The 27,043-nt window shown below is 40.4% G+C and overlaps 4 protein-coding genes across 5 annotated transcripts; all 4 read left to right on the top strand.

Annotated features, from left to right (window-relative positions):
- Window positions 1-523: 523 nt before the first annotated feature.
- Window positions 524-4,518, top strand: LOC143412383 (tripartite motif-containing protein 16-like). Of its 2 annotated transcripts, XM_076876857.1 has the most exons (3): window positions 558-614; window positions 1,145-1,222; window positions 2,208-4,518. In XM_076876857.1, the coding sequence occupies exon 3, from the start codon at window positions 2,391-2,393 to the stop codon at window positions 4,047-4,049; it is 1,659 nt and encodes a 552-aa protein (XP_076732972.1). In that variant the 5' UTR covers window positions 558-614; window positions 1,145-1,222; window positions 2,208-2,390; the 3' UTR covers window positions 4,050-4,518. The 2 variants fall into 2 exon arrangements, with proteins under 2 accessions (XP_076732971.1, XP_076732972.1); XM_076876856.1 differs by lacking the exon at window positions 1,145-1,222 and having other exon boundaries at window positions 524-614.
- A 3,301-nt stretch (window positions 4,519-7,819) lies between these two features.
- LOC143413624 (tripartite motif-containing protein 16-like) lies at window positions 7,820-10,177 on the top strand. The gene has a single exon (XM_076876899.1). It carries the CDS (start codon window positions 7,964-7,966, stop codon window positions 9,314-9,316), a length of 1,353 nt encoding a protein of 450 aa, XP_076733014.1. The 5' UTR covers window positions 7,820-7,963; the 3' UTR covers window positions 9,317-10,177.
- Window positions 10,178-14,449: 4,272 nt separating this feature from the next.
- Window positions 14,450-17,340, top strand: LOC112429758 (tripartite motif-containing protein 16-like). Its single transcript, XM_024800762.2, has one exon. It carries the CDS (start codon window positions 14,629-14,631, stop codon window positions 16,306-16,308), a length of 1,680 nt encoding a protein of 559 aa, XP_024656530.2. The 5' UTR covers window positions 14,450-14,628; the 3' UTR covers window positions 16,309-17,340.
- A 3,593-nt stretch (window positions 17,341-20,933) lies between these two features.
- Window positions 20,934-23,237, top strand: LOC101481265 (tripartite motif-containing protein 16-like). Its single transcript, XM_076877054.1, has one exon. It carries the CDS (start codon window positions 21,014-21,016, stop codon window positions 22,649-22,651), a length of 1,638 nt encoding a protein of 545 aa, XP_076733169.1. The 5' UTR covers window positions 20,934-21,013; the 3' UTR covers window positions 22,652-23,237.
- The last annotated feature ends 3,806 nt before the right edge of the window (window positions 23,238-27,043 follow it).

Genomic DNA, 27,043 nt, shown 5'->3' with positions numbered 1-27,043 from the left:
GCTGTTTACTGCTGATGAGGAAGGAAAACAGTCTGTTGGATATTAATACAAATTCATAAGCATGAAAAGGCAAGGCAAGGCAAATTTATTTGTATAGCACAATTCAACAACAAGGTGATTCAAAGTGCTTTACAGAGACATTAGAAACAAAAACAAATAAAAAGCATGATTTAAAATTGATTAAAACAAGCAAACAAACAAACTAACTAAACACACACATTTCACACCTGTTCGCGCGATCTGAACCCTTATCGTAAGGGGAGCTACCAGTCCTTCTGTTGACGAGCTACTTTCTATTTTAAATTCCCTGAATTTAAAATACTCTCTAGACCCAGTCTAGACCCAGTTGGGGAGCTACCCAGAAAACAATGTAAATACACTGCGAAATTGTTTTAAATTGGTTATTTTTCATGTTGCATTAATTGTTGTCATTTGATTCAAGAGAACTGCGATCTGTACATCAGTAATCGGCTAGTAAGTCTTTTCTGGGATCGATTGGTAATGGCTTCTTTCTCTACCAGGGGGCTTTCGCGCGCTCTCTCCTCATTACAAAACTAATGCACAAGAGAAGCATCTCAAAATCACCCTCGTCATTCTTTCCTCCGTGTTTTAAGGTAATGGTGGTCAAAACAGGATATTTTATACTCTGTACGTTGTTGAGATATTTTATAGGTAGTCTTTCGTTATTTTGTGAGCTTCAGAAACATTTTATTATAGATTTTTAGTGGGTAGGCCGCGGTTTTGAGCCTCAGTTGCACAATGGCCATTAAGCTAACGGCAGGAGCTACAAACGTTTCTATTGTTATCTATTTTGTACAGAAACATGTTCAGATACAAATAGTAAGCACTCAATTGTTATTTTTGGGTTATTAATTAGCTCTTTCTTCCACTGTGTGACATTGAGCAGTACGCAATGTGAATTACTTATGTTCATTTTTCATTGCATTAAACTACTGCATGAGAGAATCACTTGAAAATCACTCGTAATTTCCCCTCTGCTTTCAGGGGTGTAACATAACTGCGCAATACAGCTGCAGTGAGCAAAGCTTTGGATGTACAGTTAGGAAATTAAAATACTAAAGCTAAGTAGGTGAAGCAAGCATGCAGTTAATGACTTTTTTTACACCACCCGATTGCGTTACAGCGACGCGACGAAGACTCCGACAAATGCGTCGTCCTTTTCCCCGGATTTGGAGGATGGGTCATGCTAGTGCAGTAAGCTGTGCGTCCAATGGATGCATGGTCTGATCAGTCAACTAATCGCAAAAATAATCGGCGACTAGTCGACGATCAAAATCATCATTTGTGGAAGCCCTACTTGGCACTGGTCATTTGTATAACAATTCTTACATAATGAGTAAAACATATGTTTGATTTATTGTAGACAGTTGTTCCCATGCTTATTTTGAGAAAAAGTCAACACGTGAGATTAGTTGTTTCAAGAAAAACTGCCATGGCTGCTGTACCCTCTACAAAATGCCTTGTTTAGATGAGTTAAGAGTGTAACAAATTCATCCTGTTTAATCCACAAGGGCAGGGGTGTCAAAGTCCTGAAACTTTTACATGTGTCCCTGCTGCAACACACCTGAATAAAATGAGTAGGTCATTAGCAAGAGTCTTGACTACATGCTGAGGTGGGAACCCCTAAACCTCAACATTTTTAACTTAACATTCAGCAATTATTTCAACTCAAAACGTTCAGTTATCAGCATTCACACTGCAGTTTCTTCAGAAAATGCATTTTCTAGTTTGAAATAAATGAAAGTGTTGGGAAAAAATGTACTTCAACAATAAAAATGCTTATATTGTGCCACGTTCATTCATGAGCTGCTATAACATGAATCTAATGGCTGAATTGTCACCTCAGTATGCAGTCAGGGCTCTTGCTACTTGATCTAATTTTATTGAGGTGTGTTGGAGCAGCGACGCATGTAAAAGTTTCAGGACCTCAAGGACTGGAGTTTTGACACCTGTGCACAAGGGTGTAACCAGCGTTATCATGGAGCGCTTTATTATCTCAAAAGGTACTATACCAATAAAGTTTTACCTTACTTAAATCATCGCCACAAGGCATTTCGTATAGGCTAAGTTACTAGTTAACAAGGTTAGCTAGGTCACAGTTTTAACTGCATATTGTAAATCAAACATAACAAACCATGGCACTGATGAAATAAGCATTTATGACTTGTTGTTGCCTCCCTTCACAGATGTGTCTGTATCAGGATGGGTCTAAACAACATGGTGTAAATGCAGTTGCTGGTGAGCCTCATTTCCTGTAGGAGGTGAACAAGAGCAGAGATCTGTTTCCCTTCAGAGCACAGAGGTTGTTTCTGTTCAGAGGAAGTCAAACTGTCGGACAGTCACTGAGAGACGGTGAAACGGCACAGCACATGAATCAAATGGATCAAACAAAATTCTGCTGTTCAGTCTGTTTGGATCTACTGAAGGATCCGGTGACTATTCCTTGTGGACACAGCTACTGCATGAACTGTATTAAAACCCACTGGGATGGAGAGGAAAACAGGAAAATCTACAGCTGCCCTCAGTGCCGGAGGACTTTCACAGCGAGGCCTGTCCTGATGAAAAACACCATGTTAGCAGATTTAGTGGAGGAGCTGAAGAAGACTGGACTCCAAGCTGCTCCTGCTGATCACTGCTATGCTGGACCTGGAGATGTGGCCTGTGATGTCTGCACTGGAAGAAAAGTGAAAGCATTCAAGTCCTGTTTATTCTGTCTGGCATCTTACTGTGAGAAACACCTTCAGCGTCATTATGATGTGGCTCCATTAAAGAAACACAAGCTGGTGGAGCCCTCCAAGAAGCTCCAAGAGAACATCTGCTCTCGTCATGATGAGGTGATGAAGATGTTCTGCCGTACTGATCAGCAGAGTATCTGTTATCTCTGCTCTGTGGATGAACATAAAGGCCACGACACAGTCTCAGCTGCAGCAGAAAGGACTGAGAGGCAGAGAGAGCTGGAGGTGAGTCGACAAAACATCCAGCAGAGAATCCAGGACAGAGAGAAAGATGTGAAGCTGCTTCAACAGGAGGTGGAGGCCATCAATCAGTCTGCTGATCAAACAGTGGAGCACAGTGAGAAGATCTTCACTGAGCTGATCCATCTCATCCAGAAAAGAAGCTCTGATGTGAAGCAGCAGATCAGATCCCAGCAGGAAGCTGAAGCGAGTCGAGTCAAAGAGCTTCAGGAGAAGCTGGAGCAGGAGATCACTGAGCTGAAGAGGAAAGATGCTGAGCTGAAGCAGCTCTCACACACAGAGGATCACATCCAGTTTCTACACAACTACCCCTCACTGTCAGCACTCAGTGAGTCTACAGACTCATCCAGCATCAATATCCGTCCTCTGAGCTACTTTGAGGATGTGACAGCAGCTGTGTCAGAGGTCAGAGATAAACTACAGGACATTCTGAGAGAGGAATGGACAAACATCTCACTGACAGTCACTGAAGTGGATGTTTTACTGTCAGATCCACCAGAGCCAAAGACCAGAGCTGGATTCTTAAAATATTCATGTGAAATCACACTGGATCCAAACACAGCATACAAAGAGCTGTTATTATCAGAGGGGAACAGAAAAGCAACCTTAATGAAACAAAAACATTATTCTGATCATCCAGACAGATTTACTTCGTATAAACAGGTCCTGAGTAGAGAGAGTCTAACTGGACGTTGTTACTGGGAGGTGGAGTGGAGAGGGAGAGTTGATGTAGCAGTCGCATACAAGAATATCAGCAGAACAGGGAGTGTGAATGAGTGTGTATTTGGATGTAATGACAAATCTTGGTCATTAGATTGTGACAACAACAGTTATACATTTTGGTACAACAACATCCAAACTCCTGTCTCAGGTCCTCGTTCCTCCAGAGTAGGAGTGTACCTGGATCACAGAGCAGGTATTTTGTCCTTCTACAGCGTCTCTGAAACCATGACTCTCCTCCACAGAGTCCAGACCACATTCACTCAGCCGCTCTATGCTGGACTGTTGGTTTACTATAGTGAAGATACTGCTGAGTTGATTAAAGTGAAATAGACTGAAGTCTTTCATATTGTGGGTTTAAATCTGTATTTTAGTTTCATTTTATTTTCTCTCCATCATTTCTGCACAGAGATCAGCTGTCAGTCAAACATTATGGGTGGTACCTCCACATCTTCTAGTTGTTCTCTTGATGTTTCTGAGTTTTTAAAGGAGATCTTTCCTGTGACTGTTTATGGAGGCTATCACTGCTCATCATCATTTTGATTTACTAAAATATTTCTCCACATGAAAATGTAAACTTCTCTATCCTCTAAATGTTTCTGGAATATTTGTCTTGAAAAATGTCGACATTTCTCTTTATGAGTATGGCAGACCATGTGTGTGTGTTTGTGTTTGTTTTTGTCAAAATCATCAAAGAAATGAGGAAAAACTGTGATTTTAATGAATGAATTCATATATTGTGTTGATGTTTTATTGTGTGAATAAACTGGAAGGTTTGACTATAAATCAAACTTTGAACAAAGTCTTTTCTTCTGTCTTCATTCCAGGATCTCACTCAAATCTGATGCAGAAAATATGAAACTAATCTGAGAGAATAACTGAAGCAGTTTTCCTCCTGAAGCATCACAAAGTTCAGAGTTCATGTTTAGAGCAGAAGATTCAGCAGTCGCTCTGTGACCTTTCAACTTTCTTCACTAAAACAGCTTCATTACAGAGAAACAAGTCACATTTTCTTCATGTTCTTAAGTCCTTTCAAATGTTTTTAATGGTCCTTGAATGCAGCATCAGTGTTACAGGTTGTGACTCCTGTGAACAAACTGACACAGTGTGATATTACACATATTTAAATCTGTCTTTACTGATGATGTTGAAGCTGCTGAAGGCTCAGTTATGTTTTGTCTTCCTGCAGGTTAACAAGTGAAATCTGAAAGTGATGCACAAGAGGGCGCCTTCATCCTGCTAACAGGGATGTAGAGGAGGTTAAAGCACCTCAGCTCAGTTTGTCCACATGTTTTACATTCTGCCATGTTTTTAGGCTGAATAAAGCCTTTATCATAAAGTGCACTGTGTCATAGATCCTGGTAAACTGGATCAAAGCATCATTAGTTAGATTAAACTCCAAACTAAATAATTGACTAACACTGTATCAGCAAACACCATGGTTTAACATGAACAGTAAAAATCTCATAAAATGACTATGTGGACTCTCTTAATATGTTGTCTGTCATCTACAGCGCCTCTCTGGGGGTGATTGCAATAATACACGTCTTTTTTTCCACACCTTTTCTGGTCCCTGTAATTTCACTTTATTCCTGACGTTAACATTTTCATAGCACCTGTTAAAAATGTGACTGGCTGAGTCAAACTCTTTCATTTAGCTTGGCTCTCTAACTTTGCTAAATAAAGTTACAGATCCAAGCCTTTTATTCCTCTTGAACGAAAAAAAATCAACAGCTTTGTAAATGCACCATATGGGCCACATTTAAAACCACAGTATTACTCTTCATAACAAGAGAAAAATAGGTCAGTTTCAGCAGAACAACTACATCATGAAACAGTAATGGTGACGACAGAGCAGCTGGAGGCTGCTGTCATTTATTTGTATTCATGATCATTTTGTCTGAAGATCTCAACATGAAATGATTCGATCAGCTGCTGTGTCTCATTTCTTACCAGATGTTGACTCTGATGCACTTTTGTGCAGTGAAGAAGAGCTTCAGCCCTCAGACATTTCACTTTGGACAGAAGCCTCCATAAAAAGTGACTCAGACACAAAATAATAATAATAATGAAACTCCAAATTTAAAACCAGGACTTGTTAAAATTTATCACCCATGAGACTTAAGGACTCTTTGACCTCCAGCAGCATATTTTGAACTCGTGTTTTATGTCATTCTCTGGTCTTTTCTAACCAAGAAAATATGATAAACATTTAAAAAGCTTTCATCTACAACAGTGGTGAAAAATAACCACACCTCTGTCTTCATGAACAAATTAGTGTGTGAGGTCAGAGGGCCACATCCATCAGCATCATTGGAGTTTCAGGGTCTCATCTGGTGGGTCTACAGTTTGTTAATGTGTGTTCTGACAAAAAGATCACTTTCATGTTCCTAAAGAGGACACGTACACTTTATGTGCTTATTTTGTACTCTCTTTATTTTCTCTATGCTTTTAAAAGTGTCACATAAACAGAATTTCCAGTTTTTCTATTTTTCATATATTTAATCTTTCCCTTTAACAACCAATGTAAATTCATTAGTGCTTTGACAGCACAGACTGGAGTGTTTTTGAGGCCACAGCTACAGACCTGATGATCTCACCGGTGCTGTAACATCTTCCATCAGTTTCTGCGCCAAGTTTTCAGGTAACGACCCTGCATCAATGTGGAGAGGACTGCAGGATATCACCAACCACAGGAGACCATCCCCCCACACCAGGGAGAACAATCAACTGGTCAAAGACCTGAATGTTTTCCTGCAGGTTTAACGATCACATCTTCACACCCCTCACCCTCTCCAACCACATCACACACCACTTCCCACCACCACCCACCCCTCCTTACTGACTCACCATCTACACTGTGAAGAAGATGTGAGGTAACTCTTCAGCAGACAAAACACAGGTAACAGACAGTGAGTCACCCTCCTGCCCCAAAGTCTGAGCTGACCAGCTGGCTCCCATCATCACACAGATCTTCAGCAGATCCCTGGACCTGTGTGAAGTCCCCTCCTGCTTCAAGCACTCCACAATCATCGCGGTCTAAAAAAAAAAAAAAACCCTCTGTCACTGAGTTAAATGACTACAGACCTGTCGCCCTGTAGGACATCACAGCCCCCACTACCAGACCCCCGGCAGGATGCTTACTGGTCAAACACTTAAGCAGATATATATGTATGTCATCAAGTTATATTCTCAAGTTCTGTATTCATAATAACCAGTTATCCATCCCTTATTTACTCCATTATTTATTCCAGTATCTTTGTACACATAAATATGTTATACATGTTGTTGCTGTCTGTTCGTTTTTTCTGATAAGTTTACTGAAAAGCAAAGAAACAGAACCCATTTCCTTGGATGTGTGCGCAGAATCAGAAAGACTTTATTTATCCCCAAGGGGCAATTAAGATACAACAGAGCAGCATGGCGTTGAAGATAAGGGCAGGGCAGATACAGGCAATAAGAGTGAGATAATAAATACACAGAATATACAGTATACACAGTTTTAAAATTACACAGTTTTAAAATTAAAGTGACTGAATAGCTGAATAAATAACTGAGTGACTAAACGTGAGTAAAGTGTCAGCAGCACAAAAAGAGTGTAGTGTAGTTTATGTTTCTGGTGTGGGAAATCGTCTTATCGGCTGGAGTTAAAAAGCAGGGTGGCTCTCCTCCTCTCGGTCCTGCAGGAAATGCAGCGGAGGCTTCGCTCAGAGAGGAGCCGCTGAAATGCGGGGTGAAGAATGTGAGAGGGGTCGTTGATGATTGGGCTGCCCGTCTAAGGGCCTGTTGGCTGAAAAACTGCCAGAGTTCTGACAGACAGGCCAACTTTGTCACAGGTTTTTGGCACATACATGGTAATAAAGATGATTCTGATTTTATAACTTTAAAATCATTTGTCTTTCCTCTTCCTCCGTCAGCCTTTTTTTAATATTTCAGTTTTACAGTAAAAAATAAATTAAACATCTCTTTTCACGATGTGAATTCTATTTTCATTTTATCTTCAAATGAAACTGCCACTTTAAGACAACCCGTTCCCGCTCTAACTGCGCATGCTCTGCGCATGCTCGTCTTCACGCTCTCCCCGTCGCCGATCTACAAGTGTGAGGATGGGTGTAACCAGCGCGTGACTGCGTGAGCTGAAAGGTTCCATTCAAACGCAGATCTGCGGCTAAACAGAAACCAGAGGAGGAGGGTTTGGTTTGAATCGGAGCGCACACACGTGTTTCTGTCCACACTTACGGGGAGAAATGGCAGAGAAAGGCGTCCTTCTGGATAAAAAGACCTGTTGTTTGATCTGTTTGGATTTGTTAAAGGATCCGGTGACTGTTTCCTGTGGTCACAGCTACTGTACCAACTGCATTAATTCCCACTGGGATAAGGAGGACAGGAATGCCACCTACAGCTGCCCAAAGTGCGGGAAGTCCTTCACAGCGCGGCCTGACCTGGCAGCAAACACCACGTTAGAAGAGTTGGTGGAGGAGCTGAAGAACAGTGGACTTAATGTGGGAATGAACGGTGACAGTCAGACCGAGCTGGGGTCAAGCAGGCAAAAAATCAAGCAGAGAATCGAGACCAGACAAAAGGACGTGAAGCTGCTTAAGCTGGAGGTGGAGAAAATCAATCTCTCTGCAGATAAAGCCCTGAAGGAGAGCAGGAGCGTTTTTGATCAACTCACCCAGCAGATCAAAAAAAGAAGCTTTGATGTGATGTATCGGATCAGATCCCTGCAGAAAGCCGAACAGAATCGAATCAAAGAGCTTCAGCAGGAGCTGGAGCAGGAGATCACTGACCTGAAAAGGAAAGACGCTGAACTGGAGGAGCTCTCACACACAGAGGATCACAACCAGTTTCTGCATCGCCTTCCTTCATTCACTCATCCACCTACAGAGTTACCCAGAACCAAAATCCTTCCTCTGAGCTTCTTTGGGGAGGTGACAGCAGCTGTGTCCAAGCTCAGAGCTAAAGTACAGGACATCCTGAGGGACACCTGGGTGGATGTTTCACCCGTGGTTGATGTAAACCCACAAACAGAGCCAAAGACCAGAGCTGACTTCTTAAAATATTCATTCCAAATCACGCTGGATCCCAACACCGTAAACACACAGCTGTCATTATCAGAGGGGAACAGGAGAGCGACATTAATGAGAGAGGAGCAGTCTTATCCTACTCACCCGGACAGATTCATTAGGTGGAGGCAGGTCCTGAGTAACCAGAGCCTGACCGGCCGTCGTTACTGGGAGGTGGAGTGGTGCAGGAAGAGAGTCACAGTGGCGCTGGCATACAAAGATATCAGCAGAGAGGGGTCCATGAACGAGTGCGCGTTTGGATTCAACGACAAGTCCTGGGCGCTGGAGTGTAATTGCAGCAGCAGCTACAAATTCATACACAACAGCGTGAAAACAGCCGTCTCGGGCCCGTGGACGTCCCGGCTCGGAGTGTACCTGGATCACAGTGCAGGTGTCCTGGCTTTCTACAGCGTCTCTGAAAGCATGACTCTCCTCCACAGAGTTCAGACCGCATTCAATCAGCCGCTCTATGCTGGACTTTGGTTCAGTGGATATCACAGAGCCACTGCAGAGTTCATTGAGCTCAGAGCATAAATGAGACGACCTGCAAGATTATTTTTTTTCTTTTTATCATCATTGTTACATTTCAAGAATAAGAAGTGGTATTCAAGACTTGCAAGTATCTAGAGACACAGTATTCTATGACAACAGTGACTTTTTATTTCACCTCCTCCTCCACACCATCATCATCATCACCTATGACCTTTCAGTCTTTGTTTTGTTTTTTTGGTAGCTGAAGAGTTTAGGAAATGCTGTTTAGACTTATTATGTAAAACAGAGTAAAGTACAAAGTAGATTTACTCACGGCAGTAAAATAATGCCTGAATCTGCTATATTTTTATATATGATGTTATTAGAGTCCTGAAACTGATGCATCCAAGTGGAAGCAGCAATTTAATTTGTGTCTCAGTGGTTTGATCTGCTTTATGTAGAGTTAGATTTTCAGTGGGTTTGCAAAGAGAAACAAATGGATGAGAGGAAATTTAAAACAGTTCTGATGCCAGATTTTCTTTTCGTGTTTTGTACGGTTATATAATCTCTGTGGATCATTTGATAACTTTAAATGTCTTTGTTCCTACTTGGAGTTATTGGAGCTTTTCATGTTTTTAATATGACTTCGTATGTAAATTGTTCCAGACCTGCAGCTAAGATACTCGAGTATCTTCAAATATGAAGCTGAGTATTACTTTCGTACTTTCCTCCACTGCTGATGACCTTGTTACCTGCTGCTCCCTGTTAATGATCAGCCTCAGTTCTGATAGTAAACTGTTGTCTCTCGTTCTGTCAGGTTGTTGCTCAGTGACGTCTTGTTTTCATTTTCAAATGTCTTCTTTTAACTCTTTGCTTTTGTTTCTGGTTTGTGTCCTCAAATTTTACAATTAAATTTTAAATGCATCACGTGTGTTTCATCATTGGATGTTTATAGTTGTGACTCTTTGATTTGCTGTGTTGCTCTTAAGCAGTATATGTTTACAATAAGTTAGTATCATAGTATACCACACAATATAAGTACTTTTGTTTAACTGAAGTTATCACTCTCACTGTTCAGGTGATGTTTCTCATGTAAAGATGGAAATAAACACAGATGGAAACACTGAGTCAGAGTGTTGCTGCTGGTCAGTCAGTATATTAACAGAACATGGTTCATAAAACTGCTCCTACAACTGTTTTTGAGTCATCTTTAAAGACGCTTGTCTTTATTGTTCTGTTTTTTGTGGTTCGGCACTTTATAGTGAGCCAGTTTTTTTAACTTAAAGATACTTTGTGAATTTAATTCAGTCATTCGGCTACTGAAAATCAAGAAAGTCTCCTCTTTAAGTTTAAAGACTTTAAAGTCTCCTCTTTAAATCCCTCCATTTTTCTGACTGTCTGGACTCTCAATCCAGAATAAGTAAGTTGTTATACGGTGTTGAGGACAATGTACAGATCCTGAGAAACAGACAGGCTGTTTGACAAAAGGAAGGAGGCCATTTGTGTTCAAGTAGAGAAACTATCGCTCTGTAGAGGAGGAGGGCAATAAGTGCTGTTCTTTCATCACTTCCCAGCAGTTTAAAACACCCACAGGCCTCATCATGTGATGTTATTTGTGCTTTGTGTTTTTTTTGCCCGCATGATGCCACATCGAGGACATCTCGTTGTCATGGATGTGGGACTGGATTTATGACAACCGAGGGCTCATCTTACAGTGTCTCACAGATTCAGTGCAAGAGGATCACACAATGCATTTTTATTCATTAGATAGAAGATAGAAGTTTGCTGAACATTTTAAATAATTTAAACAAACTGGTGTTTTGTGTAAAATTACAGTAGGATGCAAAAGTTTGGGCAACCTTGTTAATAGTCATTATTTTCCTGTATAAATCGTTGGATGTTACAATAAAAAACATCAGTTAAATATATCATATAGGAGACACACACAGTGATATTTGAAAAGTGAAATGAAGTTTATTGGATTTACAGAAAGTGTGCAATAAATGTTTAAACAAAATCAGGCAGGTGCATAAATTTGGACACCACATTTTTTGCAGAAATTACAGCCTCTAAACGCTTCCTGTAGGTTCCAATGAGAGTCTGGATTGTGGTTGAAAGGTATTTTGGACCATTCCTCTTTACTAAACATCTCTAGTTCATTCAGGTTTGATGGCTTCCGAGCATGGACAGCTCTCTTTAACTCACACCCCAGATTTTCAGTAATTTTCAGGTCTGGGGACTGAGATGGCCATTCCAGAACGTTGTACTTGTTCCTCTGCATGAAAGCCTTAGTGGATTTTGAGTAGTGGTTCGGGTCGTTGTCTTGTTGAAAAATCCAGCTTTGTCACTGATTCCTGGATATTGGTCTCCAGGATCTGCTGATACTGAGTGGAATCCATGTGTCCCTCAACTTTGACAAGATTCCCAGTCCCTGCACTGGCCACGCAGCCCCACAGCATGATGGAGCCACCACCATATTTTACTGTAGGTAGCAGGTGTTTTTCTTGGACTGCTGTGTTCTTTTTCCTCCATACATAACATCCCTTGTTATGCCCAAATAGCTCATTTTTAGTTTGATCAGCCCACAGCACCTTATTCCAGAATGAAGCTGGCTTGTCCAAATGTGCTTTAGCAAACCTCAATCGGCTCTGTTTGTGCTGTGGGCGGAGCAAAGGCTTCCTCTGCATCACTCTTGCATACAGCATCTCCTTGTGTAAAGTGCCTGAAATGGTTGAACGATGCACAGTGACTCCATCTGCTGCAAGATGATGTTGTAGGTCTTTGGTGCTGGTCTGTGTGTTGACTCGGAATGTTCTCACCAATCGTCGCTTCTGTCTATCCGAGATTTGTCTTGGTCTGCCACTTCGAGCCTTAACTTGAACTGAGCCTGTGGTCTTTCATTTTCTCAGTATGTTCCTAACTGTGGAAACGGACAGCTTAAATCTCTGAGACAACTTTCTGTGTCCTTCCCCTAAACCATGATGATGAACAGTCTTTGTCTTCAGGTCATTGGAGAGTTGTTTTGAGACCCCCATGTTGCTACTCTTCAGAGAAAATTAAAAGAGGGAAACTTACAGTTTGCCCCCCTTAAATACTCTTTCTCATTATTGGATTCACCTGTAAATGTAGGTCAGGGGTCACTGAGCTTACTAAGCCAATTTGAGCTCCAATAATTAGTTCTAAAGGTTTTGGAATCAATAAAATGACAACAGTGCCCAAATTTATGCACCTGCCTGACTTTGTTTAAACATTTATTGCACACTTTCTGTAAATCCATTAAACTTCATTTCACTTCTCAAATATCACTGTGTGTGTCTCCTATATGATATATTTAACTGATGTTTTTTATTGTAACAACCAACGATTTATACAGAAAAATAATGACTATTAACAAGGTTGCCCAAACTTTTGCATCCCACTGTATCAAAGTTTAACTGGGTCAAACGTATTGCTGCATGCTCCTGCAAATCACACAAACACATCAGACAAACACAAACATTGCCTTCCTTAAATGCCATTTGTATCTCTGTCAGAATCATTCTTTAGAGCCTCCCTTCACAGATGTGTTTGATCAGGATGGGTCTAAACAGCATTTCCTGTAGGAGGTGAACAAGAGCAGAGATCTTGAAGAACTGAAGCATCCGGTGACTATTCCCTGTGGACACAGCTACTCCATGAACTGTATTAAAAGCTTCTGGGATGAAGAGGAAAAGAAGAAAATCTACAGCTGCCCTCAGTGCAGACAGACTTTCACAGCGAGGCCTGTCCTGATGAAAAGCACCATGTTAGCAGATTTAGTGGAGGAGCTGAAGAAGACTGGACTCCAAGCTGCTCCTGCTGATCACTGCTATGCTGGACCTGAAGATGTGGCCTGTGATGTCTGCACTGGAAGAAAAATCAAAGCCTTCAAGTCCTGTCTGGCATTTTTGATCTCTTACTGTGAGAAACAGGAGGTGGAGGCCATCAATCAGTCTGCTGATCAAACAGTGGAGCACAGTGAGAAGATCTTCACTGAGCTGATCCATCTCATCCAGAAAAGAAGCTCTGATGTGAAGCAGCAGATGATACCAATATTAAACACAAACACTGGGTCTAATGACCCAGGACCATGACGACATCAAAGTTTAGATTTGTGTTAAATAAACAAAATACATATCAAATATCTGGTGTAATGCTTCTCATACAGTCTTCTCATCTAAAAATGAGTTTGATTTGTTACAGTGTGACTGTACAGTTGTGCCCATGCGTCATTCTCAAAGTGTGGGAAAGAACTTGGATGAAGATGTTTCTAAATATAAAGTTTGGTCTTTATTCATTGAAACGCAATGTTTTTGCTTAGGTTTTAAAAAATATTTTTTTAAAAAATCCCCTGGTGTTGCTTGCTGAATGTTACAGCTCCAACAAGTCCAACAACCAAAGTGTAACTAGGTCACTGTTGTTATTGCATGACATAAAGAAAACATAGCACACCCTGCCTGTCACAGATAAAGCTCTTTATGACTCTTTGTTACATTCCCTTTACAGACAAGTTCATTTAAGCCTGTATTGAAAATGCATGGTGTTTACATAGTTGCTAAAGAGCCTCATTTTGTGTAAGAGGTCAACAGGAGCCGTGTCTCATTCACAAAGTGCAGGAAGGAACTAACATTGAAACGATTTAAAATTTAAAGTGTGACCTTAATTCATTATAGCTTCATTAATTTTGATAAAGATTTTAAAAACGTAACAAATACAAAGTCCCTGGTTGTTACATTCCAAATGTCAAATCTCCAGGTCCATCTATCAAAGATTAACTAGGTCGCAGTTGTTACAGCACACTGTAATGCAAACATAACACACCCTGAAAACAGTGCCTCGTGATTTTATGACTTGTGGTACCTACCATTTACGGACCAATCTGTATTAGGGTGTATCTAAAATTTATGGTGTATGTGCAGTAAGTCTCATTTCCTTTAAGATGTGAACACGAGTAGCAATTTTTTTTTGCTACGGAATTCAGAAAGTGTCAGTCAGTGAGGGCAAAGCTGCACAGCAAGGAGATCGGAAAACTCAAATAACATTTTGAATTCTACAAAACTTTGGATAGAACAGAGTGTGTCTGTGACTGCACAATAGAACTGCAGCCATACCCTGGCTCTTATAAACAACTCATTGTCACTCTGCCAAGATATTTTTAGCGCCTCCCTTCACAGATGTGTCTGTATCAGGATGGGTCTAAACAACATGGTGTAAATGCAGTTGCTGGTGAGCCTCATTTCCTGTAGGAGGTGAACAAGAGCAGAGATCTGTTTCCCTTCAGAGCACAGAGGTTGTTTCTGTTCAGAGAAAGTCAAACTGTCTGACAGTCACTGAGAGACGGTGAAACGGCACAGCACATGAATCAAATGGATCAAATAAAATTCTGCTGTTCAGTCTGTTTGGATCTACTGAAGGATCCGGTGACTATTCCCTGTGGACACAACTACTGCATGAACTGTATTAAAATCCACTGGGATGGAGAGGAAAAGAAGAAAATCTACAGCTGCCCTCAGTGCAGACAGACTTTCACACCGAGGCCTGCCCTGATGAAAAACACCATGTTAGCAGAATTAGTGGAGGAGCTGAAGAAGACTGGACTCCAAGCTGCTCCTGCTGATCACTGCTATGCTGGACCTGAAGATGTGGCCTGTGATGTCTGCACTGGAAGAAAAATCAAAGCCTTCAAGTCCTGTTTATTCTGTCTGGCATCTTTCTGTAAGGAACACCTTCAGCCTCATTATGATGTGGTTCCATTAAAGAAACACAAGCTAATGGAACCATCCAAGAAGCTCCAGGACAACATCTGCTCTCGTCATGATGAGGTGAAGAAAATGTTCTGCCGTACTGATCAGCAGATTATCTGTTATCTCTGCTCTATGGATGAACATAAAGGCCACGACACAGTCTCAGCTGCAGCAGAAAGGACTGAGAGGCAGAGAGAGCTGGAGGTGAGTCGACAAAACATCCAGCAGAGAATCCAGGACAGAGAGAAAGATGTGAAGCTGCTTCAACAGGATGTGGAGGCCATCAATCAGTCTGCTGATCAAACAGTGGAGCACAGTGAGAAGATCTTCACTGAGCTGATCCATCTCATCCAGAAAAGAAGCTCTGATGTGAAGCAGCAGATCAGATCCCAGCAGGAAACTGAAGTGAGTCGAGTCAAAGAGCTTGAGGAGAAGCTGGAGCAGGAGATCACTGAGCTGAAGAGGAAAGATGCTGAGCTGAAGCAGCTATTGAAGCAGCTCTCACACACAGAGGATCACATCCAGTTTCTACACAACTACCCCTCACTGTCAGCACTCAGTGAGTCTACAGACTCATCCAGCATCAATATCCGTCCTCTGAGATACTTTGAGGATGTGACAGCAGCTGTGTCAGAGGTCAGAGATAAACTACAGGACATTCTGAGAGAGGAATGGACAAACATCTCACTGACAGTCACTGAAGTGGATGTTTTACTGTCGGATACACCAGAGCCAAAGACCAGAGCTGGATTCTTAAAATATTCATGTGAAATCACACTGGATCCAAACACAGCAAACAAACAGCTGTTATTATCAGAGGGGAACAGAAAAACAACATTAATGAATCAACAACAGTCTTATTCTGATCATCCAGACAGATTCACTGTACGATATCAGGTCCTGAGTAGAGAGAGTCTGACTGGACGTTGTTACTGGGAGGTGGAGTGGAGAGGGAGAGGAGGTTATGTAGTAGTTTCGTATAAGAATATTATCAGAGAAGATTGTGGGAATGAATCTAAATTTGGACATAATGACAAATCTTGGGCATTAAATTGTTATCAAAACCGTTATAAATTGTGGTACAACAACATCCAAACTCCTGTCTCAGGTCCTCGTTCCTCCAGAGTAGGAGTGTACCTGGATCACAGAGCAGGTATTTTGTCCTTCTACAGCGTCTCTGAAACCATGACTCTCCTCCACAGAGTCCAGACCACATTCACTCAGCCGCTCTATGCTGGACTTTGGCTTTACTGCAATTTTGGAGACACTGCTGAGTTCATTAAACTCAAGTAGAATGAAGTATTTTGGTATTGTCTAATATTGTTGTATTTTACTTTTATACAATGGTGACATGCTTGAATCCCTGTTGGATTCTGAAATCACATATCCGGATGTTTGCACTCATGGAGATTCTGCTAGTTTTATTAAACTGAAATAGATCAAAATCTTTCATATTGTTCTGCTTTTTAATCTATAATATATCGTTATTGTTTTTTCTCTCCATGCTGGTTGTGGCATTTCTCAACACCACAGAGATCAGCTGTCAGTCAAACAAAACAAACAGTTTTTGTTTGTTTTGGGGTTGTTTGTTAAGACTGTCACAGTCCTGCGTCTGCCACCCAGTGTTTTGAGTTTTGTACTATTATTGATTTTTGGTTTTGGTTTTCAGTATTATTTTCAGTGCTCTGCTTCTGTGTCTCAGGCTCTTCGTTCCCGGGGTTCAGGTTTTCATAACGTTTACTACCTTACTCATGTTCTTTTAGTTAGTTTATCCCAGTTCAGGTTCTGTCTGTCTAAGACTTTGTTTGGATTTTGCCTTTCACTTTAAATAAATTCACTCACAGCTGCGCTGTTGTCAGTGCCTCTTCTCTCCACATGGTTGCCTGGCTAACCGTGACATAGACAGTTTGGGTTTTGGGGGTTATGATTTTTTTTTAAGTTAGTTCAAAAGTGTTTTATGACATTTAGTTTTTACACATCTTCCTGCAGGTTGACAACTAAAGTCTGTGAACTGAGGTCAACACAAGAGGGCGCCTTCATCCTGCTAACAGAGGAGCTGGGAACTCACACAAGTGCAGGAAGATGAAGTTTGGAGCACTTTGGCAACAGTGGAAATAAAAACTCCCTTTTAAAGCAAAGAAACCTCCAGCAGAACCAGGCTCTGCAGTGCCCAGTTGGGACTGAGGGAGGAGGACATGATAAACACACCCACCCACTCCACCATGCCATGTTATATTCTTCACTTCTATTGTGCACTTTTTCACCCAGAACGTTAGACTCACGTGCAGTTTCCACATGTAAAAAATAATTAAAAATCTGAATGTGTGTTCATCTGATTTATTAAACACTTAAACACAAGCTACAGTATTAAATGAGGCTTTTGCCAGGATTGTCTTTCATCCCCACTGTAGCTCACAGTAACGATCAAACCTTGTGTAATAACTGTGTAATTATATCTACAGATTCATGGACAACGGTGTCATATATTGACTGCAAATTATCACTATATGCTATTATTATCATTTTTAGTATAAAATTACACAATTCTTAATTTGTATATTTTATTAAACATTATTATAAACAAATGAAGGGAAACATTTCAAGCTCAATTGATAGATGACTATACTTTACTATAGTTAATTGTCGGAATTAAATATTTAAACCATAAATTTGTTGGCAAACGTTACTTTCTTTTTCAACACATTGTTGTGCCACACCCAACGATTTAATCTTTGGCCTGTCGTGGTTTAATCCCGAGACTGTCTCACACTCCAGGTGTGAGATTAAAACACAGTGCAGTACAAAGTGTGAAAAAAATAGTAATAATAATGCAGAAATGCAGAAATTATACTAGATAAGTAGTTAATAAGGTAGTGACAGTTTGAGCTTTCCATTACGGCCCATGATTTTTTTCTTTGCACCTGCTGCTTCCTGTTAATGATCGGCTTGATGGTAAACAGGTGACAATCATTTGTTGCTCAGTGAAGTCTTGCCTTTAACCCTTCCCAGTTTTTTGTCACCTAATATACCGACTGCTTCACCTGCTGATGTTTTTCAGAGAATAACAACATTTACTATAAATAATGTTTTACAGTTAAATATAAATCTTAAAGGAATCATCTATAACACATAATTAGTGGCCTTGTCTGTGTTTAGGCTCAACATCAACATGGTAACGAACACATATACTAAACCCTGAACCCTGAATTTCTAATCTGTCAGAAATTGTTTATTCAAAAGTAAACTAGGCTTCATAAGTTAAGTAACTATGGCACTATACCGCACACTACGTGTACTTTTTTAAATAAGAAAATGATCAGCCCTATGACTCGTAGAGAACTTTTACTTTTTTTTACATACTGGTTTTTCCAGCTATTGTGCATTGTGACTGACGCTGAGCATATAAATAAACACGGAAAGAAACAATGAGTGTGAGTGTCTGACAGGCAGTTAGTCATTATAAGCAACAAAATAAACTCCTACCAACAAGTCTTTCTGGGTAAGTTTGATAAATCAGGATATTTATTACCAAAGAAAAGCTTAATGCATAAGTGAAGTCACAGATCTTCTCGCGGTGTTGGTTTCTCTACATCTCTACTAACGATCTAAGAACTTTCAAACTACCTGCATTAACTAACTAAAATAACTTGACGCAGTGCCCGTTCCTCCTCCTCAGCTGCTTTGAGGACAACAATACTCATATTGTAAAATCACAAAGGACAGGCTCTTTGCAAAGCAGAGTGAAGGAGGCCATCTATGTTAAGGACGGGAAACCATAGCTCAGAATCAGAATTGGTTTACACACAAACAAGCAATTTGTCCTGGAGTCACAGTGATATGAGTGAGTCATATGCACAGATATTATAACAGAAATTAAAATGCATGAAAAGGCCATAAATGGGAGCGAGGGAGAATAAATAGAAGATGATGTGCAAAGTTGTGGGGGGGGGGTGTTTAATAGTCCAGCAGCCTGGTGAAAGAAACTGCTGTTATGCTCTGAGCTGTTAGTTCTGATGGACCCTGAGGAGACAAACAGTTCATGTCCGGAGTGGGAAGAGTCAGCAGCACTCTTCCTTGCCTGTCTCAGGTGATCTTGTACGGGCAGCCAATCACCTTCTCCTTAGTGGATGACGCACTGCAGCCAGCCTTTGTCCATGGGCAGCATAGCAGATGGTGATGGAGGAGGTGAGGATAGATTCAATGATGCAAGTGTAAAACTGCAACATCATTGACTTTTGACCAACTAATAATTGAATTCTGTTTCACACATTAAATCACGATATTGTCCTAAAAGATCTAGAATACCACCTTTGATACAGAGTAATTTGTTCCTAGACCTCATTCCTGTGGTGTAGGAACCAGCTGTAGATACATAAAGTTATTATCTATTATTATTTGATTTGATTTTCTTAAAACTTGAAAGCACGTGTTTACAGCTAATCAAGTCTTCAGTATGTGGAATGCCCCAATGTGTATTCCTACAAGAACATATACGTGTGAACAATGTGTTAAGTAGAGGATGACAATGCCAGAATAATGTTGTTTCTACCAGTGTGGAAAAATTGGTTTATATATTCAATAATAAAAATCTTTTACAAGACTTGCAGTGCTGTGTAAAAGCTTTGAGTCACCCTTCATTTGTTTATATTTTGCTTTCCAGGATCCAGACTTTCTAAAAAAAATTTAATGTCCTTCAGCAATAATTCTGAAGGGTTTGTGATAGTGTTTTATAGTCCCCACACACACTTTTAAGCTGCTTAACATTGACCTGATAATCCTTCAAGCATAAAAAAAACACGCAACTCAAGGAAAGAATCAGTGTTGTGCATACAAATGACAGACAACTTGGCAAAGAAGGCTTTTAAAACTGTAGCTTTAGGCACTTTGTTGCTTGCAGTAACAACATATGTTAGTACCCAGGACAGGTTACACCAAAAAGCTTCTGTTCAATGAAGATTAATGGGAAAAAAAAACAATCTTTGTTTCACATGAATTAATCAGCTCATGACAAACAAAGCAATACCCAGTTGTTCCGCAATCTCAACAGCAGGCTGAGAACAATTTCACTGCACTGTAACAGGTTAAAAGCACAATAAGTGAAGAGAACAAACTTTGTTCTTGATTTTTACACCTAATTAGTTTCACTGCAGCCCGTAAGAAGCAAACACATCAATGCATAAACATAAAAAAGGACAAAAAAGTCTAGTCCACCTTAAGGGGAACACACAACTCTTTTTTTATCTGTACTGGCTCACTTACCAGGATGGGCGAGACAAATGAGTAAATCCCCCCCAAAAAAAACGAATCACAAAAGAAACAGCAAAACCTCCACAGCAAGAGCAGCAAGGGGCTCAAAACAGGGTTGAAACTCAGCTTCTGTTGGAGCTCGAACCATGAAGGAGCATCACAGACTAAGACATTAGAACTGGTAATAAATATGAATAAATAAGAATAAAAATAAACACATGCTGTAGGTGTAGTGCATGAAGTGACTGTATTCTCTTATTTATTGTTTTCTTGTGTTTGATTAAACTCCAAATGTTCTATTCTTTGACTTATGATTTTGATTTTCTAAGCTTTAAAAAAAAACTGTCTGCATCATTGTGTGGTTTTCTTTTTTGTGGTTATCACAGCGTCCGTTCTTTAACCTGTTTGTTTCACGTTCCTCTCCCTCCTGTTTTGTGTGATTCTAATGTCCTTTTAGGGGATTCTTCTGTCTTTCTTCAGCCAATGAAGGCTCGCGTTTTGTTTCTTAACAGATCTGTCTTGCATTTATGTCCTCTCTACTGTGACAGGTTTGTATGGCTGTACTTGCCAAACATGTCCTGCCTCTTCAGAAACTCCTGTTCCTGGAAAAACCACTGTTGACTCCGCCCACTTCGGTGGTGCATAAATTTCCTTGTTCACATGTTTTCTAGTTCCTCGATGGGTGTAACCAGCATGTCTGTGGTGAGCAACTACTTTCCTTGTTTCTGACAATTAGACACTGCAAGGTGAAATGGCACAGCAAGAAAGGTTCTGCTGTTCAATCTGTCTGGATTTACTGAAGAATCCGGTGACTATTCCCTGTGGACACAACTACTGCATGAACTGTATTAAAACCCACTGGGATGAAGAGGATCAGAAGGAAAACTGTAGGTGCCCTCAGTGCAGACACCCCTTCACACCGAGACCTGCACTGGTGAAAAACACCATGTTAGCAGATTTAGTGGAGGAGCTGAAGAAGACTGGACTCCAAGCTGCTCCTGCTGATCACTGCTATGTTGGACCTGAAGATGTGGCCTGTGATGTCTGCACTGGGAGACAAATGAAAGCCTTCAAGTCCTGTTTATTCTGTCTGGCATCTTACTGTGAGAAACACCTTCAGCCTCATTATGATGTGGCTGCATTAATGAAACACAAGCTGGTGGAGCCCTCCAAGAAGCTCCAGGAGAACATCTGCTCTCGTCATGATGAGGTGATGAAGATGTTCTGCCGTACTGATCAGCAGAGTATCTGTTATCTCTGCTCTGTGGATGAACATAAAGGCCACGACACAGTCTCAGCTGCAGCAGAAAGGACTGAGAGGCAGAGAGAGCTGGAGGTGAGTCGACAAAACATCCAGCAGAGAATCCAGGACAGAGAGAAAGATGTGAAGCTGCTTCAACAAGAGGTGGAGGCCATCAATCAGTCTGCTGATCAAACAGTGGAGCACAGTGAGAAGATCTTCACTGAGCTGATCCATCTCATCCAGAAAAGAAGCTCTGATGTGAAGCAGCAGATCAGATCCCAGCAGGAAACTGAAGTGAGTCGAGTCAAAGAGCTTCAGGAGAAGCTGGAGCAGGAGATCACTGAGCTGAAGAGGAAAGATGCTGAGCTGAAGCAGCTCTCACACACAGAGGATCACATCCAGTTTCTACACAACTACCCCTCACTGTCAGCACTCAGTGAGTCTACAGACTCATCCAGCATCAATATCCGTCCTCTGAGCTACTTTGAGGATGTGACAGCAGCTGTGTCAGAGGTCAGAGATAAACTACAGGACATTCTGAGAGAGGAATGGACAAACATCTCACTGACAGTCACTGAAGTGGAGCCAGAACCAAAGACCAGAGCTGAGTTCTTAAAGTATTCATGTGAAATCACACTGGATCCAAACACAGCACACAAATGTCTGTTATTGTCAGAGGGGAACAGAAAAGTAACAGTAATGAATGAACAACAGTGTTATTACCATCATCCAGACAAATTCACTTATTGGTGTCAGGTCCTGAGTAGAGAGAGTCTGACTGGACGTTGTTACTGGGAGGTGGAGTGGAGAGGGAGAGGAATTCATGTCGCAGTCGCTTACAAGGATATCGGTAGAGCAGGGTGGGGTAATGAGTGCAAATTGGGACGTAATGAAAATTCTTGGGCATTCAATTATTACAAAAACAGTTATACATTTTGGTACAACAACATCCAAACTCCTGTCTCAGGTCCTCGTTCCTCCAGAGTAGGAGTGTACCTGGATCACAGAGCAGGTATTTTGTCCTTCTACAGCGTCTCTGAAACCATGACTCTCCTCCACAGAGTCCAGACCACATTCACTCAGCCGCTCTATGCTGGACTCTGGCTTTACTCTGGTGTAATAAGCGCTAAATTCTGTAAATTATAATAGAATTTCATATTCATATAAATCTGCATTTAATGTTTTCTCCATCATTGTTGCGCCATTTCTGTTCTGCACAGAGATCAGCTGTCAGTCAACATTGTGGGTGGTACCTCAAAATTTCCAGTTGTTCTCCTGATGTTTTGCAGTTTATTCTCTGGAGATTATTCCTTTGTCTGTTTAGCCATGGAGACTATCATCCCTCATAATGTTTTTAATTTGTAAAATTATTTTTTACATGAAAATGGAAACATCTCTGTGCTCCAAATGTGTAAATGAATATTTGTATTGATGTATTTTTATCTTGTTGTTTCTATTCCACTTTCAAGAACAGAGACGTGGGCAGACCCCCTTTAAAGAAATGTTCACACAGTTTTTTGTATCAGTATATAAAGAAAGGATAGAGAATTATATTTATGTTTAGCACACCAAATACTTATGATTTTGTTGTCTAAGCTGACAAACAAATTGAAGGTTTTAATAATTAAAAGAATGTCACAGTCCTTTGTCTTGATTCTAGGATCTCCCACAAAAAAATAAAGTTTAAGAGTGAACTGAAACCGTTTCATAATCAGGGAATACGATTTATATGAGATTATATTCATATGAGAAAATGAACAGATTTTGTTCATGCACATTTTTGTCCATGGATGTACTTTGCATGACACAAAAAATAATAATGTAATCATGTGACATCCGTGAACTATTTATTGCATGAAAAATATTTAGTTTTTTTGTGTTGGTTTGAATAAATTCTTAATAATTTAAATATTTAAACTGGCATTAAAATGATTGAAATCCTGAAAATAATTCAATGTTAGATCATTTTGGAAAAGGGGTCAAGCTGATTAGGTCATTTATGAAAAAAAAGCTAAAAAAAAAAAAAAAAAAAAAAAACACATATTGTTGTATGAGGATTTTATGACAAAGAATCAAAAGCATGCAAAATGCATCAACTGTATGGATGACATGTAAGGGTAAAAAGCACTACATTTCAAAAATTTGACTTAAAAGTAGATTTCCTGGAAATAATTCATCCAACAAGCTGTAACACAGACAAGGAAACAACAAAAAAGTTCAAGTAAATGAATAAAAATGCCCGGTGAGGTCATAAGGGTTAAATCAGGGTTCAGTACTGAAGGTGTCAGGCTTCATGGTGTGGAGGGAAGGAAAAGAGGACCCAAACGCAGGACTCGTGGATGAGTGATGAACTGAAGGCTGTTTATTATTGAGAATGGATGAACAGAACATGAACGAACACCAAACTGAAAACACGCACGACCGTAACGGCAACATCAACAATGACACAACAAGGGAATACACAGCTGAACGTGATTGAACTGATGACACACAGGAAGAGAACTAGAACATAATGCATGTGGACAGGAGGCACAGACAAGCAGGAAATATGAACAGGTGAAAAAGGAACCAAACATAAACAGAAAACACTCTGTCAGCGACCCAGGAACCCTGACAGAAGGCCATTTAAAGTTTATGCTTTTTACTGTATTGTAGCTGTATTGTTAAATACATATATGAACTCAAGTAACCCCATACATACCATAATTTATTCATACAGCACCTTAAAAACAACACATGGCCGACCAAAGTGCTGTACAGCAGAAATATAAAAAGTACAATAAAAATAACAAATACTGTACATAAATAACAATAAAATAACAGTTCCAGTTACCGACTGAGTCAAAGGCCAGCAAATAAAAATGAGTTTTAATGAGATTTACCACCATTGATATAGACGGCCTAATGTGAAGAGGAAGATCATCCCGAACCTTCGGGGCCACAATAGAGAACGCTCGGTCTGAGAGGGACTGAGAGCAACAGCTTTAGCTCGTACATATGTATTTATATTGTTTTCAATGTCATGCCGTAACCTACGGATAAGTCTTGTACATTCAATAGCAGGCTGCCACACCCACAGCTGAACTGTACTGTACCATATAAGAAGATTCATTTATTTGAAATGGCTCTTTAGTGGGAAGATAAGATATGAGTGGACAGGATGCCACCAGAGCAGACCAGTGTCAACAGGAAGCACTCTGAGAGTGCAAACCTCTGCCAAGGCAGCTACTCTAGTCCACCTTAAGGGCAATACCCAAGTCCTCCAAAAAACACAAATCACAAAAGAAACAGCAAAACCTCCACAGCAAGAGCAGCAAGGGGCTCAAAACAGGGTTGAAACTCAGCTTCTGTTGGAGCTCGAACCATGAAGAAGCATCACAGACTAAGACAGTAGAACTGGTAATAAATAAGAATAAAAATAAACACATCGTATGTGTAGTACATGAAGTGACTGTATTCTCTTATTTATTGTTTTCTTGTGTTTGATGAAACCCCAAATTATTTATTCAATTCACAAAACAAACAGCAAAACCTAATCATCCACATCAGGAGCAGCAAGGGGCTCAAAACAGGGTTGCTATTTTAATCAATTTGTTCCAACTGTTTTATAAGCGTCTTTTAAAAAAGCACCACAAGTAAAAAAGTTTATTTCATTAGCAATCACTGAAGTGGAGGCTTTACTCACACAACCAGGGCCAAAGACCAGAGCTGTCTCAGGTCCTCGTTCCTCCAGAGTAGGAGTGTACCTGGATCACAGAGCAGGTATTTTGTCCTTCTACAGCGTCTCTGAAACCATGACTCTCCTCCACAGAGTCCAGACCACATTCACTCAGCCGCTCTAGGTCAGGGTTTTATAATAAACACGATTTTTACATCATTTCCTTCTGTTTTCAGCAGCAATAAAGTGTTCTATGATCTTTTTCAACAGGTAACTTTTCTAATCCATCTGTCCCATGGTCCCTGAATGCAGCATCAGTATTACAGTTTATGACACAGTGTGATATTACACATATTTAAATCTGTCTTTACTAATGATGCTGAAGCTGCTGAAGTTTCAGTGAAGTTTTGTCTTCCTGCAGGTTAACAGCCTGAAAGTGATGCACAACCCTGCCTTCATCCTGCTAATAAATCATGGCGTCCTGTACGAGTGTATCGTTCGTTACTCAGTTATTTGGTCTGGAGCTGTACCATCTAACTGTCACAGGCTGGGTCTCTGACTCGGCTATCTGAGTGTAGTTTGTATTTGTCTTATGTTCGATTTGTGATTATAATTTGTGTGATTCTTATTTCGGTTTTAGTTGAGGATGAGCTCGGCCATTATTTATCACTGTCTGTGTTTGGGTTCCTGTCTAGTTGCCAAATCTGTTAAGCTGGTATTGTCTTGTCTATGTTTTCTATTTTATTTTGTAAAGGTCCTGTGTTTCCCTTGGTCAGTGTGCTTAGCTTTACAACTCCACTGTGTGTCATTATGTGCATTTGTGTCAGCTGTTTCCTTGTGTGTTTCCACTTCCCCTGATCAGTCCTGGTGTGTATTTAGTCTGTGTTTTATTCTGTCTTTGTCAGAACATCTGTGTTTCCACGTCTAGTCATAGTTTAAGATCATAGCGCATGTCATAGTTAAATGTCATAGTTTAAAGACATTGTTGTCATAGCTTCTTTGTTTTTCATAGTCTTCACAGTTTCATGTGTATCTCTTGTTACCAGCCAAATAAAAACTCGGTCTTTGTTCCAGTTCAGTCCCGTCTCCTTGCCTGTGTCTGCTCCTCCTGCCTCGCAGACTGTGACACTAACATTGTAGAATTGAAAAACAGGACTTGCTTTAGACATTTTCTGTGTGATTGGAGTCGTGGGATGACGTTTCCCTTTAATTTTTCAACTATTTTCACAAGCTACATTTACTGGCCTTGTAATTTCGGTTTGTTCCTGACATCAACATTTTCAACACGGTCTCTGTATGTCGTTTTCTCTGAATTTCTGGTGGCCAGTCAATCACAGTTCAAAGATACAAACTGTTCAAAGGTTGAAACTTATCAGGACGGTCTTGTTTGATTGTGGATAACACAAGTTAACTTGTTTAACCTTCATTTATGTCCCGCAGCCTCTTCATATTGTTGAAATCAAATCACATGATTATCATACAGCCAGATTCACTCAGCTCTGGATCGGTCTCCAACAGGTTCAGCTGCAGAGTCAGGTGACAACTATATTTGCATTTGTATGTTATCAATCAAGCTACTGTTTATATAGGAGCTCATTTAATGCAGCTTAAGTTTGCATAACATCCATCCTCCCTTTGACAACAAAAGCCTAGTACACTGTGTTTACTGAAAGAAAGGATCTCTTGTTGCGTTACTATAGGTTCAAACATGACTGATGCCATTCAAAGTACACAAACTGGAAACGCTGCCAAAGCTGTGCCTGACTGCATTGTACCTTACTATGTAACCAATACATTTTAAGCCTGGTCTCTATGCCTGTGGAACTGGGGCCTTACCTTAGTCAAAGTAACCCTACCCCATTTTCACAATACCCTCATTT

This window comes from Maylandia zebra, linkage group LG18 (genome assembly GCF_041146795.1).
Source record: "Maylandia zebra isolate NMK-2024a linkage group LG18, Mzebra_GT3a, whole genome shotgun sequence".
Taxonomy (NCBI): domain Eukaryota; kingdom Metazoa; phylum Chordata; class Actinopteri; order Cichliformes; family Cichlidae; genus Maylandia; species Maylandia zebra.
The sequence above is the reverse complement of the archived record's forward strand: the minus strand, read 5'-3'. Positions and strand labels throughout refer to the sequence as shown.